Source organism: Cyprinus carpio, chromosome B12 (assembly GCF_018340385.1).
Source record: "Cyprinus carpio isolate SPL01 chromosome B12, ASM1834038v1, whole genome shotgun sequence".
NCBI classification, from domain to species: domain Eukaryota; kingdom Metazoa; phylum Chordata; class Actinopteri; order Cypriniformes; family Cyprinidae; genus Cyprinus; species Cyprinus carpio.
Genome location: NC_056608.1, coordinates 390477 through 407139, shown reverse-complemented (window position 1 = coordinate 407139; position 16663 = coordinate 390477). Strand labels below are relative to the sequence as shown.

Here is a 16663-nt window from a genome sequence, read left to right as displayed (position 1 = left end):
GCCGTAGTGCATCTTAACTGAAAGAGAAACTTACTGACTCTCTGTTTCCATAGTATGGAACTTTATCCCATGGTAGCAATAAAAACCCAAGAGGCAGAGAAGTTTAGTCTGGGAAAATTATTTGTTTTACTTCTCTTGATGCCCGTTCAAAGATGAGCATCTGTTACTTGTCGGTAAGAGATGGTTCCTTGCTCACTATTATTAATGTCTGTCCACAGTGGAGCGATGATGTCTATAGATGAGTATGCAGGAAGATAATAGGGATGCCACTGGTCAAACGGCTCATTAAAGGTCAGGTCTCCATTATTATTCACCTGAAAGATCAAAACCAGTCTGGATTTTCATGTTTTATCTTCTATGTGGAATATACAGGTGCTGGTCATAAAATTAGAATATCATCAAAAAGTTGATTTATTTCACTAATTCCATTCAAAAAGTGAAACTTGTATATTGTATTCAGTCATTACACACAGACTGATATATTCCAAATGTTTATTTCTTTTAATTTTGATGATTATAAACTAACAACTAAGGAAAATCCCAAATTCAGTATTGCAGAAAATTAAGAATATTCTGAAAAGGTTCAATATTGAAGACACCTGGGTGCCACACACTCTAATCAGCTAATTAACTCAAACACCTGCAAAGGCCTTTAAATGGTCTCTCAGTCTAGTTCTTTAGGCTTACACAATCATGGGGAAAACTGCTGAATTGACAGTTGTCCAAAAGACGACCACTGACACCTTGCACAAGGAGGGCAAGACACAAAAGATCATTGCAAAAGAGGCTGTCTGTTCACAGAGCTCTGTGTCCAAGCACATTAATAGAGAGGAGAAGGGAAGGAAAAGATGTGTTAGAAAAAAAGTGTAAAAGCAATAGGTATAACCGCACCCTGGAGAGGATTGTGAAACAAAACCCATGCAAAAATGTGGGGGAGATTCACAAAGAGTGGACTGCAGCTGGAGTCAGTGCTTCAAGAACCACTACACAAAGATGTATGCAAGACATGGGTTTCAGCTTTCGCATTCCTTGTGTCAAGCCACTCTTGTACAACAGACAGAGTCAGAATCGTCTCGCCTGGGCTAAAGAAACATAACTGACATGAATATACATAACATAACATGAAAGTAAATTTTGTGAAAGTAAATTTTGCATTTCCGTTGGAAATCAGGGTCCCATAAGTCTGGAGGAAGAGAGGAGAGGCAAGTTTCCACAGTCAGTGATGGTTTGGGGTGCCATGTCATCTGTTGGTGTTGGTCCACTGTGTTTTCTGAGGTCCAAGGTCAATGCAGCCAGGAAGTTTTAGAGCACTTCATGCTTCCTGCTGCTGACCAACTTTATGAAGATGAAGATTTCATTTTCCAACAGGACTTGGCACCTGCACACAGTGCCAATGCTACCAGTACCTGGTTTAAGGACCATGGTATCCCCTGTTCTTAACTGGCCAGCAAAACTCACCTGACCTTAACCCCATAGAAAATCTATGGGGTATTGTGAAGAGGAAGATGCAATATGCCAGACCCGAGAATGCAGAAGAGCTGAAGGCCACTATCAGAGCAACCTGGGCTCTCATAACACCTGAGCAGTGCCACAGACTGATCGACTCCATGCCACGCCGCATTGCTGCAGTAATTCAGGCAAAAGGAGCCCCAACTAAGTATTGAGTGCTCTACATGCTTTTCATGTTCATACTTTTCAGTTGACCAAGATTTCTAAAAATCATTTCTTTGTATTGGTCTTTAAGTAATATTCTAATTTTCTGAGATACTGAATTTGGGATTTTCCTTAGTTATTATCAGTTATAATCATCAAAATTAAAAGAAATAAGCATTGAAATATATCAGTCTGTGTGTAATGAATGAATATAATATACAAGTTTCACTTTTGAATGGAATTAGAGAAAATCAACTTTTTCATGATATTCTAATTATATGACCAGCACCTGTATAATAATAAATGCCATGAATATCAAAAATGCTTCTTACAAATATTTTGTCATATACACGGCCAAAGAACACAAATGGCTGCAGGAGAGGAATCAGTGGAGAACTTCCATCATCCGACTGCGGGCTCATCTCATCCTCTTCATCTCCGTATGGATAGAATATTCCTAATATTTCCAATAATGTTTTTATGAGCATTGAAGGATTTTAGGGAGGGCATTTTATAAGCATTAAAATTACTATGTTTTTCTTTCTTGTTATATTCATATTTATTTATCAAATAATGTGCTATTGTAGATATTAAACATTGACCTTACCATCCTCAGGTCCACCATCAACACGAAATACCCAGCGTCCCGGCGCATTAACATTGCTGGAGTTGAACAGCTTATTTTCATCAGGCACAGGGATTGAAAAATAATGTGTTGAGTTTATTGTGTCATAGCCAGCCTAAATGAGTAAATAAAAAAATATTAATAAATGAAATATGGCCAGGTAATATGATGATCTTTGAAACTTTTTTTTTCTTCTTTTTTCTAATTCCACTGAAAAGACATTCAGGGTCCAATTATTATCATATGAATCTTAAAGTTGAGCAGCAAGATTTTTATTCTGTCCAACCTGAAAACTTTGATCAGTTGAGGAGATATTTTTCCGTAGTTCATTATGACAAAGGAAAAAGAGTTCTGCAAATGACTAGAACAACTTGGAAGGAGGATTCCTAGGAAAAGTCCAGTAAAAACATTAAGTTTCAATGAAAAACACAGCTATGATTTGTCTATAGACAAAACTCATTCAAGGTAAATATATTTAATCCATTTAATAAATCTGATATTATCAGGAATGTATTACTTAATTTCTATCTCTACCTAAATTTACATTAAATGTAGGTTTAAAAAAGATTAAAATAATCATTCAATCTACATACCGTAGTGGGGTTGTTCAAGTAGGGCACCCTATGCCACGTAGCAATGAAAACTGTATATACTGAGAACCCAAACTGAGGGAAATACTGTTTAATATCATTTTTTGCCCGGTCCAGAATGTGGCCTTGAGTTACAATGCAATAAGAGATGCTTCCATTGATACTAATGTCAAACTTTGCCCAGAGCTACAATGTCTTCAGTAGAGTTGGCAGGAAAAGCCTTGGGGAGTCTTTCATAAAATGGGTTTGAATGTCAAAAGTCCATTATTGCTGACCTATAGTAAAGAATATTTAACTGACCGTTACACTGAAGCAACATGACTTGTAATACAGCAAAGTACTTCAAATGTAATTTGTTTATTAACCATCACATCTCACATATATGTTATTGTATTCGCGTCCAAAGTACAAAAGGGGATACTGCAAGTACAGAGCTGTTAAGTTTGCGTTACTTTGACTGGGGTTCTGAGAGTCCTGATAGCCAGTTGGATAAAACCGACCTGGAAAAAAAACATGTCATTACATGTTATGACCTCGGCCTATAGTACATACCAAGCTTAAACATTTCAACATTTAACTGCATATCAATGAATTGTTATATGTCTCAATAAATAAACTATTAAACAAGATATGCAATAAATTCAGTGTATTTTTAATTATTAAAATATTGTACCATTGTTGTCTGATACATGGTCAACACGAAATACCCATCGACCCATGATGTTGACATTGCTTGTGTATGGTAGATTTTCAATGTCAGAAACAGGAATTGAAAAGAAATTAGTAGATTGAATTGTATCAAAGCCGGACTGTTAATGAGGAAAACAAAGAAAGAATCCCATTAAATCCAAAATCATTTCACACTGCGAAAGATTGTAACCTGGGGTAACAATATTTTCACATATTTTTTCACACTTCTTTACCTCTACATTTTGGGTGGGAGTGATAAAATCATAATGCATGAAAGTAAATGACAGGTTTTTGCCAGACACCAATACCACTTGAAAGGTTGACTCCTGGATGAGAGTGGAAATCCTTCATTAATAGAGTACAGCATCATTCTGGATATTCACTGAAAATAATATCTAAAAACAAAAAACTAACTGAAAGCAAAACTTACCGCCTCTTTGTTTGTATAGTAAGGAACTTTATCCCATGTAGCAATAAAAACCCAAGAGGCAGAAAAGTTCAAGTTTGGAAAATATTTGTTTATGTCTCTTGAAGTACGATTCAAAAGATGAGCATCTGTTACTTGTCGATAAGAGATGGTCCCTTTCCTCATTATTATAATGTCTGTTCCACAGCGGAGCGATGATGTCTTTAGTCGAGTATGCAGGAAAATAATAGGGATGATACCAGGAAAAAATGGCTTATCAAAGGTCAGGTCTCCATTATTATTCACCTGTTAAAATAAAAACCAGTCTGATATTGAAGTTTTCATCATCTATCAGTGGATCTCAACCTTTTTTGGGCTAGCACTTCCCACCCATTATCCACATCCCTTACCACTAAATTAAATATAGTCTAATTACCATTCGCTGAATATTAAAGTTGATTATTATTTTGTGTTTATAATGAGGACTATTATTAGGCTACCATTCAAATGTTTGGGGGTCAGTTACAATTTTAATAAATTAAATACTTAATTCAATGATCCATTAAACTGTTCAAAAAAGACAGTAAACTGCTTTTTTACAGTAAATTATTTGACAATAAGTGTAAGACCATTAATTTACGGAGCTTTTAAACATGTTTGTGATTTTCAGTGCTTTGGAAATGTTGCCCCAAAGGTTAAAGAGACTTTAACCTTTGGGGTAAAGGTAAAAAATCCTGTTTACAATAATTTAACAAACTAATACTTCATTAAAATAAACTTCAGTTTGTTCTTCCTTTCCTGGAGCTCTTGAACACCCTTATACTGCTGTGATTTTACCTCTAAATTTTGGGTTGATGTTTTCAATTAGCTTTCAATGAAAAACTAAGTAGAAGATACGTATTTGCTCCTTGTCAAAATAGTTACTTTTTTAGTACTGCCCTGATTTATATATTTGTTATTAGTCATGAGTATGTTAAATTTCAAATTTACTTTCCGATTTCATTTTTGAAGTAGTGGTAACTTTGTGGCATTAAATAAGTTTTTGGTTTGCTCCCCAGAGTTATAAACAACACCGGTCACGAATGCAGTGATACGTTGCGTCAAAGTTATAAACAGAACTACTGTAAAAGAACGCAAACACTACTACACCGGGCACGAATGCAGTGATACGTTGCGTCAAAGTTATAATCAGTGTTTCTGTCATAGAATACAGTAAACAGATACATTTTATTTCTGAAGAACTCCATTAGATGCCCAGACAAATATTTCAAAAATATTGCTTCCAGTGCCCACTTATGCTATCGGAGCGCCCACATTGAAAAACACTAATATAAATGGAATAGTCATGAATATTACAATGCTTCTTACAAATATTTTGTCATATACACGGCCAAAGTACACAAATGGCTCCAGGAGAGAAATCGGTGGAGAACTTCCATCATCCGACTGCGGGCTCATCTCATCCTCTTCATCTCCATATGGATAGAATATTCCTAATATTTTTCAGTAATATTATTATGAGGCATGTTTAAAAAATGTAAAGAGTATATTTTATAAGCATGATTTTTTTTTTTTTTTTTTTTTTTTTTTTTTTTTTTTTTTTTTTTTTTTTTTTTTTTTTTTTTTTTTTTTATATTTATCAAATAATGTGATATTGTAGATACTGAACAGTGACCTTACCATCCTCAGGTCCACCATCAACACGAAATACCCAGCGTCCCGGCACATTGACATTGCTGGAGTTGAACAGCTTGTTTTCGTCAGGCACAGGGATTGAAAAATAATTTGTTGAGTTTATTGTGTCATAGCCAGCCTGCGAGTAAATAAAAAAATAATAACAATAATTGAAATGTATATGACCAGTTAATATGATGGCCCCATTATTATCATATGTATCTCAAAGTTTTGTAGCAAGATTTTATTTTGTCCAACCTGAAAACTTTGATCAGTTGAGGAGATATTTCCGTAGTTCATTATGACAAATGAAAGAGTTCTGCAAATGACTAGAACAACTTGGAAGGAGGATTCCTAGGAAAAGTCCAGTAAAAACATTAAGTTTCAATGAAAAACACAGCTATGATTTGTCTACAGACAAAACTCATTTAAGCTAAATGTATGCAATGCTTTGATATAATCAGGGATGTAAAACTCATTTTTAGTTTCGCCATAGATTTCTACTAAACTTAGGTTTAAGAAAAATAATGTAACCTGTCATTCTACATACCGTAGTGGGGCTGTTCAAGTAGGGCACCCTATTCCACGTAGCAATGAAGACTGTATGCACTGAGAACCCAAACTGACGGAAATGCTGTTTGACATCATTTCTCGCCCTGTCCAGAATACGGCCTCGAGTTACAATGCGGTAGGAGATGCTTCCACTGACACTACAGTCAAACTTTGCCCAGAGTGGAGCTATAATGTCTCTAGGAGAGTTGACAGGGAAAGCCTCGGGAAGGCTTTCATAAAATGGGTTCAAACGTGAAATGTCCATTATTGTTGACCTATAGTAAAGATTTGAACATTTAACTGATGTAACATGACTTGTAATACATTAATGTACTTCAGATGTAAGGTGCTTAATGTAATCTCTCACATATATTTCTTGATATGTGCGTCCAAAGTATAAGAAAGGATACAGCAAGTACAGAGCTGGTGAGCTTGTATTACTTTGACAGGGATTCTGTGTGTTCTGATAGCCAGATGGATAAAAAAAGCCCTTGAAAAGAAAAATGTCATCGGATGAAATGGCCTTGTTACAGTACATACTGGACCAAGAGTAAACATTGCACCATTTCACTACTTATTATTTGTCCAATGAATTGTTCTGTGTTCAACTGCTAAGCAACTATTAACCAAGATATACAATAAAGGCCATGTATTTTAAATAATTATATTATTTGTACCATTGTTTTTCTGATGCATGGTCAACTCGAAAAACCCACCGACCCTTTACATTGACATTGCTTGTGTATGGCAGATATGTGAGGTCAGAGACAGGAATTGAAAAGAAATCAGTTGAATCAGTTGTGTCATATCCAGACTGTCAATCAAATAACAAGACAACAAAAAGTTCAGTTAAAACAAAACGCTTATCATACAGTAATTACAGAGATATATTTTGATCAGTGTGGTCTTTCATTTCACTTTACCTCTACAGGATATGTGGTCGGAGCGAGATGACCATAATGCATGAGTATAAATGACATGTTTTTGGCCAGACACCAAAACCACTTGAAAGGTCGACTCCTGGAAGATGACAGTAAAAAACTATAAATACAAATAACATGGGATGCTGTTTCTTTACCAGAACTTCCCCTTTTCTCTTTCTCAATTTATGTGAGGCCACATTAGTGCAAGTAAAACACTTCCAATGTCTAATAGCGTAGAGATTTATATAGCACAGCTCATGCAGAAGTCACTTTAAAACTAAGCAGCTTCCTGTTGGTCACTTTTACTTGACTAATGTGAAGGTGGATTCCTGTTTAAATGACTGAGTTTCACACATGAAATGTGACCGCAACTAAAGTTTTACCTTAGTGACCGCAACTTTTTCCTTAGTTTTACAGCTATTGTTAAAGGTCGTTGTGGATTGGAACAAGAGAAATAAAAACATGTCAAGAGAAAACCAAACTTTTTATCATTAAAGTAAATAAATGAATAAAGACCAAATGATGTTACATTTAAATATGTTAAGACACCACATCAAATTACTTGAATAATACTTGGAACACAATTGAAAAAGTATTTTCCTAAATATTCAGAAACTACCAGATGAGTAATAACAGTAACAGATAGCTTACCGATTGTGGGTTGTTATAATACGGCACTTTATCCCAAGTGGCAATGAACAGCCATGAGGCAGTGAAGTTCAGATTTTGAAAATACTGGTTTAAGTAGTTTGAAGCTGCTAGTAAGAGTCTACCACTGGTGACCTGACGATAGGAGATTGTTCCATTGACTCTGTTGTCCATGTCTGTCCAGCAGACAGCAATGATGTCTCTGTTGAGTTGCGAATGTAAATAATTGGGTATCGGCTGTGAAAGAGGCTCATCAAATGTCAAATGGCCATTGTTATTAACCTGAAAAAGAGGTAAAACAATATTATAAAAGAGCAGTACAAAAAGGAACTTAAAACTCTTAAAAAGTTAAGTTTGTTTTCTTTTAACAATTGGATAGTGCATGCTCTGCTTCAACTGAGTCTGAATACTTATGTCAGTGTGATATTTCAGAGCAATATTTTAATACATTTGCACAATTATCACCATTTGTTTTTTCATGATGGCGTATGGAGTGAATTGTACACACTGTACACACACACACAATTTATGAAGACTATGCTCTTACATAAACCTGTTGATAAACATGTCCAAAATATACAAAGGGCTCTTCCAATAATACTAAATTAGAGCTTCCATCATCTACAGAGGGATTCTCTATGTCTTCATTTCCAAATGGGTAGAAAAGACCTGAAATTATAAAACAATTAAATAGGAAAATAAATAAATAAACTATAGTGATCCACAACATAATTATTTTGTAGCAAATGTTGTTACACATCACTTTGTTTCACAGCATATCCATGGACTTGATGCATGCTGCACTCAAAAAATTGCATGAAATTAAAATGTACGATTTCAGTCTATTAACTGGCTTCTACATAGTTTCCAGGGGTTGGGGTTCATTGGTTTAATCAGACTACAGGAAACGGTATGCTTGCAAAAAGATATGAGATACTGAAAAGCAAATAGATAAGATATTTTAAGCGCACTTGTATATGTCTGATTTTTCAAGAAGTAGTAGTTTACCTGCTCTTAAACATCATGTTAAAAAAAAGTTGCATGGCAAGAATGAGCAGCAATGTGTATGTTACACTGATAGTCAAAACTCTAACAACAAAAACTCATGTATAAAAAAAAAAAAAACAAAACTTTAATTACCTCTTGTAGTGCACTTAAACCCACTGGTGTATGAAATATGGATACAAGTGTGCTATAAGTGGTAACTAAATACATTTATTAAATACAGAGACAGTATGTTAAAAAGAACATTTTAGTTTATATTAATTTTGTTCCAAAATAGCACATTTAAGTACACTATGTTCATAAGTTTATCTTAAGAAGTACTAAAGAATAATTTTTAGTATATCAAGTACAAAATTAGTGCGTGAAAATATAGCACTTTATGTACATTATGGAAGTGCACTTTTTTTCGGCTTGGGTGACCAAATGCAGATGAAAACTTAAACTGCAGCTAATAAGCAACATACCTCTACAAATAATTAAATCAGCATCTCTACGTGTATGGCACTTCAGTTCAAGGGTCCATTTAATTTAAACATAGGCACACCTTATTCTGCTTAACAAAGTAATTAGTTGATCACCTGAACAAAATCTTATTTAATGAGGAAAAGTATAAAAACCAATGATGTGGTCATCACTATCTTCTTGCAACAGGACAAGCTGGATGGCAAAACAGTGCTAGTAGTACCCCAAAAGTTGTGTGAATTAAATAAAAACTATTGATCATGCCAAAAATAGTTGAAAAGAGAAGTTTTTGAGGGAAAGAAGGTTCAGTTTTGTCTTTGCTGTCAGTTAACTGTCACCTGCTTTCAGTCTTACCTATATCTTTTCCACTGCACAGAAAGCTGCTGTCCTTGTCTTCACCATCAGATGTAAAAGTCACAAAGCCGATATCTGTTCCATTAACATTCTCCATAATCCAGTTTTGGAATTTGGATACTCTAGCATAGATGTCAGGTGCAATTCCAGTGCCACAAGAAGAAGGATTAGTGACGCCAGCTAAGATCCAGACAGAATCCTGCTCACACTGTAATGGACCACCAGAATCTCCCTAAAAATGAAAGCAAGGGATGTGAAACCATATTAAAATATTAATTAAAAAAAACTAACTTGAGCTATATGAACCAGATTTTGTCTGAAGAAAGCTTAAACTTCTTGTATAGGGCTGTACAGTGTGATATGTATGTTGCACATGTGTCACAAATCTGGTCCGATCACCACCAGAGGTCATCCTTCCATTACATTAACTCTCACACTACACAAACTGTTGCATGTCATCCCGAACTACATATCCCCACCATCCACTGCACTGGTTGCACACAGCTGGAACCAATCACACACTCACTATATAATAGTCACTCAAATCCCTTTCAAACTGCCGTTTATTGTTCTGCATTTATCACTCCCCAAGTGTTAGCTGCTTTACCGAGCCATTCCGTGTTTCTCTATTCCACTTCAGTCTGAGGCTAGTCTTTTCATGTTACCTTGTCTGTTCCCTGACCTTCTGCCTGTTTATATTGGATTACCCCTTTTGTCAAGCCCTCTGGATACTGTTCGCTACCCACGCGACCCCACGCTAGCCCCCTAGGAATATTCTTTTTCTTGCATCTCACTTTGTCTGTGAGATGAATAAATTTACCACGGTAGCATGCGTACGATACAGTTTTGCAACGTGTGTGAGCTTGTTGACAAACCCTGTTGTCGAACAAAGAGAAAATTTAATGATGTTTTTAGTCAAAATTCACTTAACTCCAGTCGAGTGACGTGGCTTCAGAGAATGAGGAAGAAACCAAACTATTTATATTAGGCCTATTCTTTACCGTGATAGAAGGCTAAGTCAGTTAACATATACTTTATTCTTATGAAAATACCCAAGGTGGCTTGAAGAACACAGATAAACTATTTATTCTCGCAATTGTATGTTTGTTGTATTGATGTTTCATCAGGTAAAACACATCTATCTGCATCTTATTACACTACAGCAGTTGTTCTTATGCTGCATTCCATTTGTAATCAGAAGCTGGAAATTCCAACTCGGAATCTTAGAGGAATCACAACAACTCCAACTCCTATATCCAACATGGCTGCTAATAAAAGTTAACGTACAGCCCTGACGTGTTACTGAACAAAGTGATTATGCTACAATGTTCAATATCCTGGAACTACTTCATAGCTGCATCAGTCAGAATCAAGAATTCGACCACCTTTTGTCATAAACTGTTATAACTTACATAACATGTTCCTTCGTCAGCGTTTCCTTCAGCACAGATCATTGTCGGAGTGATTATGTCCATAAAACTGCAGTCACACTCCTTATTCCCCACTATTTTCATCTCCACTTCCTGCAGAGTTCCATAAGTGTGCTGAGTGCCTAAGTGTTATATCAAGAAAAACAGGCTTTTGAGGTGTTTCAGATAGAAATATGGATCACTGTATTTACATCTACTGTAATGCATTTAAATTCAATGCTTGTATAGTATGTTCACGCAATCTCCTGCTGCTAGTCTATTTAATACATACTCTTTCTATTTTATGTCCGTGTAAGGCTGAATGAACTTTTTACTTTATGCATAACAGAAAAATTAAGGTTTAGAGTTAAAAAAAAAAGAGTAAAAGTTCACTTTATGTTCATAAATGTTACAATTGTTTACAATGTGTTTTACAATTGAAGTTTATTCAGATATATATATTTTTTTACTTAGAAAATGGAAATACTAAAAATGAATGGATATTTCAATTGGATTTAAATCATTTAATGAGTGTAATCTTTATGTTGTGTCCTGTACTTTGCCATTATTGCCTGATTCTAATATACAATTAAAGGAAAATAAATTGCCAACATGTCCACTTTACAAATGTCCATCTAGTAAAGTTTGCAGTGTAATGTCGTAGGCCTACATTTTGTAATCTGGTTAGACTAGACTACATGTAGTCCAGTGTGTTAAAATGATGATCATTACCAAAAAAGCCAGCTTCTCCCCCCATCCAGTGGCCCAGCAGATGGTGCCGTTGTGAAAGACACTGTCATATTAGCAGCAAGGCAGATCGGGCTGATGTCGCTGGGTAAAGTTTGACTGGCTCGCTCAGTCTCAGCAAGGCAATGTCATTATCAAACCATGAGGGGGTCATAGTCTGGATGTGGAATGATGGATCGGATTCCTCGAATCACCTCATGTGAGTTAGAGACTGAAACATTTTGGCTCTGTCCCCTACCCCAGATAAACAGTACCATTCAGTCCAGTGTCTGAGGATCTGAACGAGGAAAGCAAAAAGTCTCAGTGAAAATAACAACTGCATCTTCACATTAAATCACACATTGTGATTTATACATCTATTTTTATGTTCTTACAGATATTCAATGCAGTGAGCTGCAGTGAGCACCCATTCATAGCTGATAAGGGACCCTCCACAGACGTGACGACCCAAAACTGTTTAGACTGACCTGCCAAGGCCAAACACCTACATCTGCATCCTCACCCTCTACAATATGAGTGCTGAGTGAGGAAACCCCACAGTGCTGGGCTGAGGAGAAGAGTGAGAGCTGTCAATAATGGACCAAATTTGAGATGTTTTTGTACTTTAAATACGTGATTACCTTTTATAGCTTTTCTCGTGTCACCTGTAAAGTAAAAGGAGAGAGGATAAAAACATTTCACACAATGTATTTGTGTTCAAGATGAATGGTGCGAAAATATCAAAAACGTTCAGCCATATCAGGCACATAAGTGGAAGAAATGTTTATGAATGGATATATTCAGAATGAAAAATGGTGCGAAAATATCAAAAACGTTCAGCGTGGACAACTAACAATTTTTTCTTAAAGCTCAGTATCAGATGAAGGTCATCAAACAATTAGAAATACTGTAGTTCAAATAATTATAATGCATGCACAGCACTGAAGAGTTTTGTATGGTGAGCATTTTTCCACCTATTAATTAAAGTTAACAGAGGGAAATCATTAATATTAATGTTTGTAATACAGGGCTCTGGTACACAAATTATTTTATTATAATATGTAAAAAAAAATATTGATTTATTTTTACGTAACTACATTCCTGTTGTTGCCATATGTTCATGAAAAGTGGGGTCGCTAATTGTATAGCAAACGTGTTGTTTGCAGTGATATCTGGCAACAATACAAATTAATTAGAGAGTGCCGAATTTAAATTTTTCACCACAGATTTACTCTGGAAGAAATGTGGGGTGCTGTTGAGTTCTTAGTAAGATCATTAGCCTACCTGTCTGCTTAGTGCCGAAACCAAACTTAAAAGTTATTCTTACAGTTTTCATACAGTTTCCTGAAATTCTTGATTCTGTTTAGTCAGTCGCAACATTCCAAGTTCATCTTTTATGACCGATAATGGCTGTTGTCAATAGCAATGCTTATTGTGGTATAATGACTGCTTATACGGGTAGCTGAGTAATCAATGCAAGCAAAGTTACATATAAATGTGATCTGAAAAATGATCTTGACTGTGACTCAAAAATCAAATAATGATCTGAACTGTGAGTTTTATAACCCATTGAACCACTATGGCTACTAGCTAGTAACGTAATCTAGGTTACTTATTTTAAGTAATGTATTCTGACTATATTTTAGATTACATTTAGATTTTATCAAACCTGTTTTAAACTTACCGTTAAACATACCATACGGATATAAAAAAAAATCAAAGAGAAAGAAAATATATTCCATTTTTTGATATCAGCATCATAATAAAATGCATTGAACATTACATTAAACCAGGGTTTCACAAACTACGCTTAATGTAAGAAATGCTGTGGGTTTTTAAGTTGATAAAAAGCTAATAATTATTACATTTACATTTAGTCATTTAGCAGACACTTTTAACCAAAGCGACTTACAATAAAAATGTTAAATACAGTCTTCCAGGTTTGAAATATTTTTGTCCAGACTTCCAGAATCAACAGTTACCGAGGGTCACTGGACATGATGAATACATAGTGTTTCACAGCTACACGTCACAAGTGTTTGGTAACTTGCATATTTATTTGCAAGCATGCTCTCTTTTTACCTGTTCTCTGAATAGGAAAACAAGGAAATATTACAACACATAATAAGCAAATTAAAGTTTCTGGGGGGAATATCTTGGAATGAATCTAAGAGTTAATGTAGAACAAATACTGTTAAAGTACTACATGACAGGCTAAAGAGAATGAGTAAGAAATGTTACATACAAAATGGTTTTGAAGCAATTTTCAAAAATTTATAGTAAATTTCACAACAACAACAACAACAACAACAACAAAAATTATAAATAAACTGCAAGTAACAATGAATTAACAATGAAAATTTTAAGTAGACTCTTTTTAGTTTATTTATTTATTTATTTTTCCAGTTTTAGTTCTTTTAGTACATTGAACTCATTGAAGTAAACCAATTGAAAGTGGGGGGGGGTCTCATGACGAAATAAATGTTTTACTCCAATGCATCAGAAATCATAATATTTATATTTATATTTATATTTATATTTATATTTATATTTATATTTATATTTATATTTATATTTATATCTATTATCTATCTATCTATCTATCTATATTATACATTTCCATGATGACTCTATGAAGATTTTAGCATGGTAATGGTTATGACTATGTTAATGTATTTGGTCTTGGCGGAATAGATCTGCTACGCTGCTGCTGTTGAATTGCTGCTGCTGTTGGTTATTGCTGTAGTTGTAGATTATTGCTGCTGCTGCAAGCAAGTACATGAACTTGCTATTACTGCCAAAGCATACGGCGATACCGTGCTCCGAGTATTTAAGACATACTACTGCACAAATAGCCTATAAAATAACTCGTAGCAGATCTATACAGGTGGAACTGGGGAAGGTGGAGTGTTTCAGAGGAACTCTGAAAGTGAGCTGCAAATGCTCAAGTGAATGCTAACCAGCCATTTAAATGTAAAGCAGCAAGCTCATTGGCTGTGTATGCAACTGTAACAAAGTTGGTAGGTCAAGAAGAAGGAGGCGGGAACCGCGAACATTCAAATAAAACTTTAATAACAAAATAAACACAAATAGTGCAACAGCCCTTTGAGTAAGACTGTCGCATACAAACAGAACCAAAACACAAAATAAAATCCAGGCCTGGTCCTCTCTCGTCTTCACTTCTTACTCCTTCTATCCTTCCGTAGCTCCTCCGTGGGACTCGAGACCGGTGAGTGGCGCAGGTGTCATGCATTAACATTCACTCCACCGGCCTCGCTCCATTCCCACGGCTCTCAGCCCCACCCCTCTCGTCACAGAAACATGAACCAATCAGCCTGTGCCAAGTCATTTAAAGGGATAGTTCACCCAAAAATGAAAATTTTATTTTTATCAGATTTCCCCAGGGCATTCAAGATGTACGTGACTTTGTTTCTTCCGTAGAACACAATCAAAGATTTTAACACAAACCATTGCAGTCTGTCAGTCTTATAATGGAAGTGGATGGGAATCACGGCTAAAACATACAATCAAACAAAAACCAAAAAACATACACAAATAAATCCAAATTAAACCCTGCTGCTCGTGATGATACATAGATGTGTATAGACATGAAACGATTGGTCTGTGCAAGAAACTGAACAGTATTTGTATCGTTTTTTTACCTCTTTTTCATGCAGTATCTGAACTGTTAGAACTCTCCTGAGCGCATACTCCTATGTGCGTTCTCAGCAGCAGGAGCGTGAGGCGTCTTCTTCTTCTTCTACTTCTTGCTTTATGGCGTGCATTACCACCACCTATCTCTCAAGTGGACCATTGACACTCCATCTACAATCTCAATTAGGACTGCCAATGGTCCACTTGAGAGATAAATGCCAATGAGCTGCATATTCTCGCCCTGTCGCCAGAAGAGGGCGTCGTGTATATGTCTCTCTGCATTGCATATCTACAGCAATAAACAGCTGATAGAAGCAACATAACTGAGAGCGAGAGAACCATGCCCCTTTGAGTGGTTAGTCATTGGGGCAAAACACTGGTAACGTGCTTGAGGCCAGGGAATGGCGATGTTTCTGGAAGCCTTTTCACAGTTTTCCTGCAAGATGTGTGTGTGATGCAAAATGGCTGGGCCTTTCCACTCACAATCCAGATTTGCTGCATTCACTCTCAGGACTCTCTAGGTGCTTGTCTTGGGCTGTGCTCTGCATGATTTCACACCTGTGACAAGCATTTTGTCAGTAATGGTAGAGTGGGCATTTAATCATTCCCAAAGCATTTTCTGATGCGCAGCGTGGAGTTCCCCAAAGGGGGGACATCTTGAGATTACATATGTATCATCGTTCCCTGAGGGGAACGGTAGATTCTCCATCGCCGCGTGCCATACTTCCTGCATCCCTGTGAGTGACTTTGCTTCGACCTTTATCAGAAACCTATGCTGTTCTGTTTCGGATGCCGCTGCGAAAGCTTTCGCAGATGCCTCTACGATCAACCCGTCGCGTGACATCTCGCCATTCCATTGAACTGATTTCACACATGCTTCAGGCCTGAGTCACACGGAGGCGTTCCCAAGGCTGATGCGGCATCATCATTTCCCCTTGAGGGAACCGCGTTTATATGCTTAACCCATGATCCCACATGACAAATGCATTTTGTCTCCCCAAGGTTTATCACATCTCCCACAACTTGCGTCTAGAGTAGACTGGAAACCAGGACAGTGAAGAAAAGTCGGCCACCTGCTGCTATGATTATTAAAAAAAAACAAATTTAATTTACTCTCCTCTCTGATTTGTTTGTCAACAAAATGGTGGATTCTGCATCATGAATGGTCAGATCGCCTGTCAATCAAGCTCCCTACGAAGGGTCAGTTGAATAGACTGTGATTTCAGATTGAATGGTTCAACTCACTTGGCCTATATTATGATAAATAATGATGATATTTAAAGTCTACATCT

The 16663-nt window shown here is 36.2% G+C and overlaps 1 protein-coding gene and 1 pseudogene across 1 annotated transcript; both read right to left on the bottom strand.

The window, feature by feature from the left end:
- Positions 1 to 146: 146 nt before the first annotated feature.
- LOC122139306 lies at positions 147 to 6455 on the bottom strand (annotated as a pseudogene).
- A 644-nt stretch (positions 6456 to 7099) lies between these two features.
- LOC122139304 (sushi, nidogen and EGF-like domain-containing protein 1) lies at positions 7100 to 11129 on the bottom strand. Its single transcript, XM_042736026.1, has 5 exons — positions 10995 to 11129; positions 9583 to 9814; positions 8309 to 8430; positions 7765 to 8043; positions 7100 to 7210 (listed from the first exon to the last, which is right to left on the bottom strand). Exons 1-5 carry the CDS (start codon positions 11094 to 11096, stop codon positions 7100 to 7102), a joined length of 846 nt encoding a protein of 281 aa, XP_042591960.1. The 5' UTR covers positions 11097 to 11129.
- Positions 11130 to 16663: the final 5534 nt, after the last annotated feature.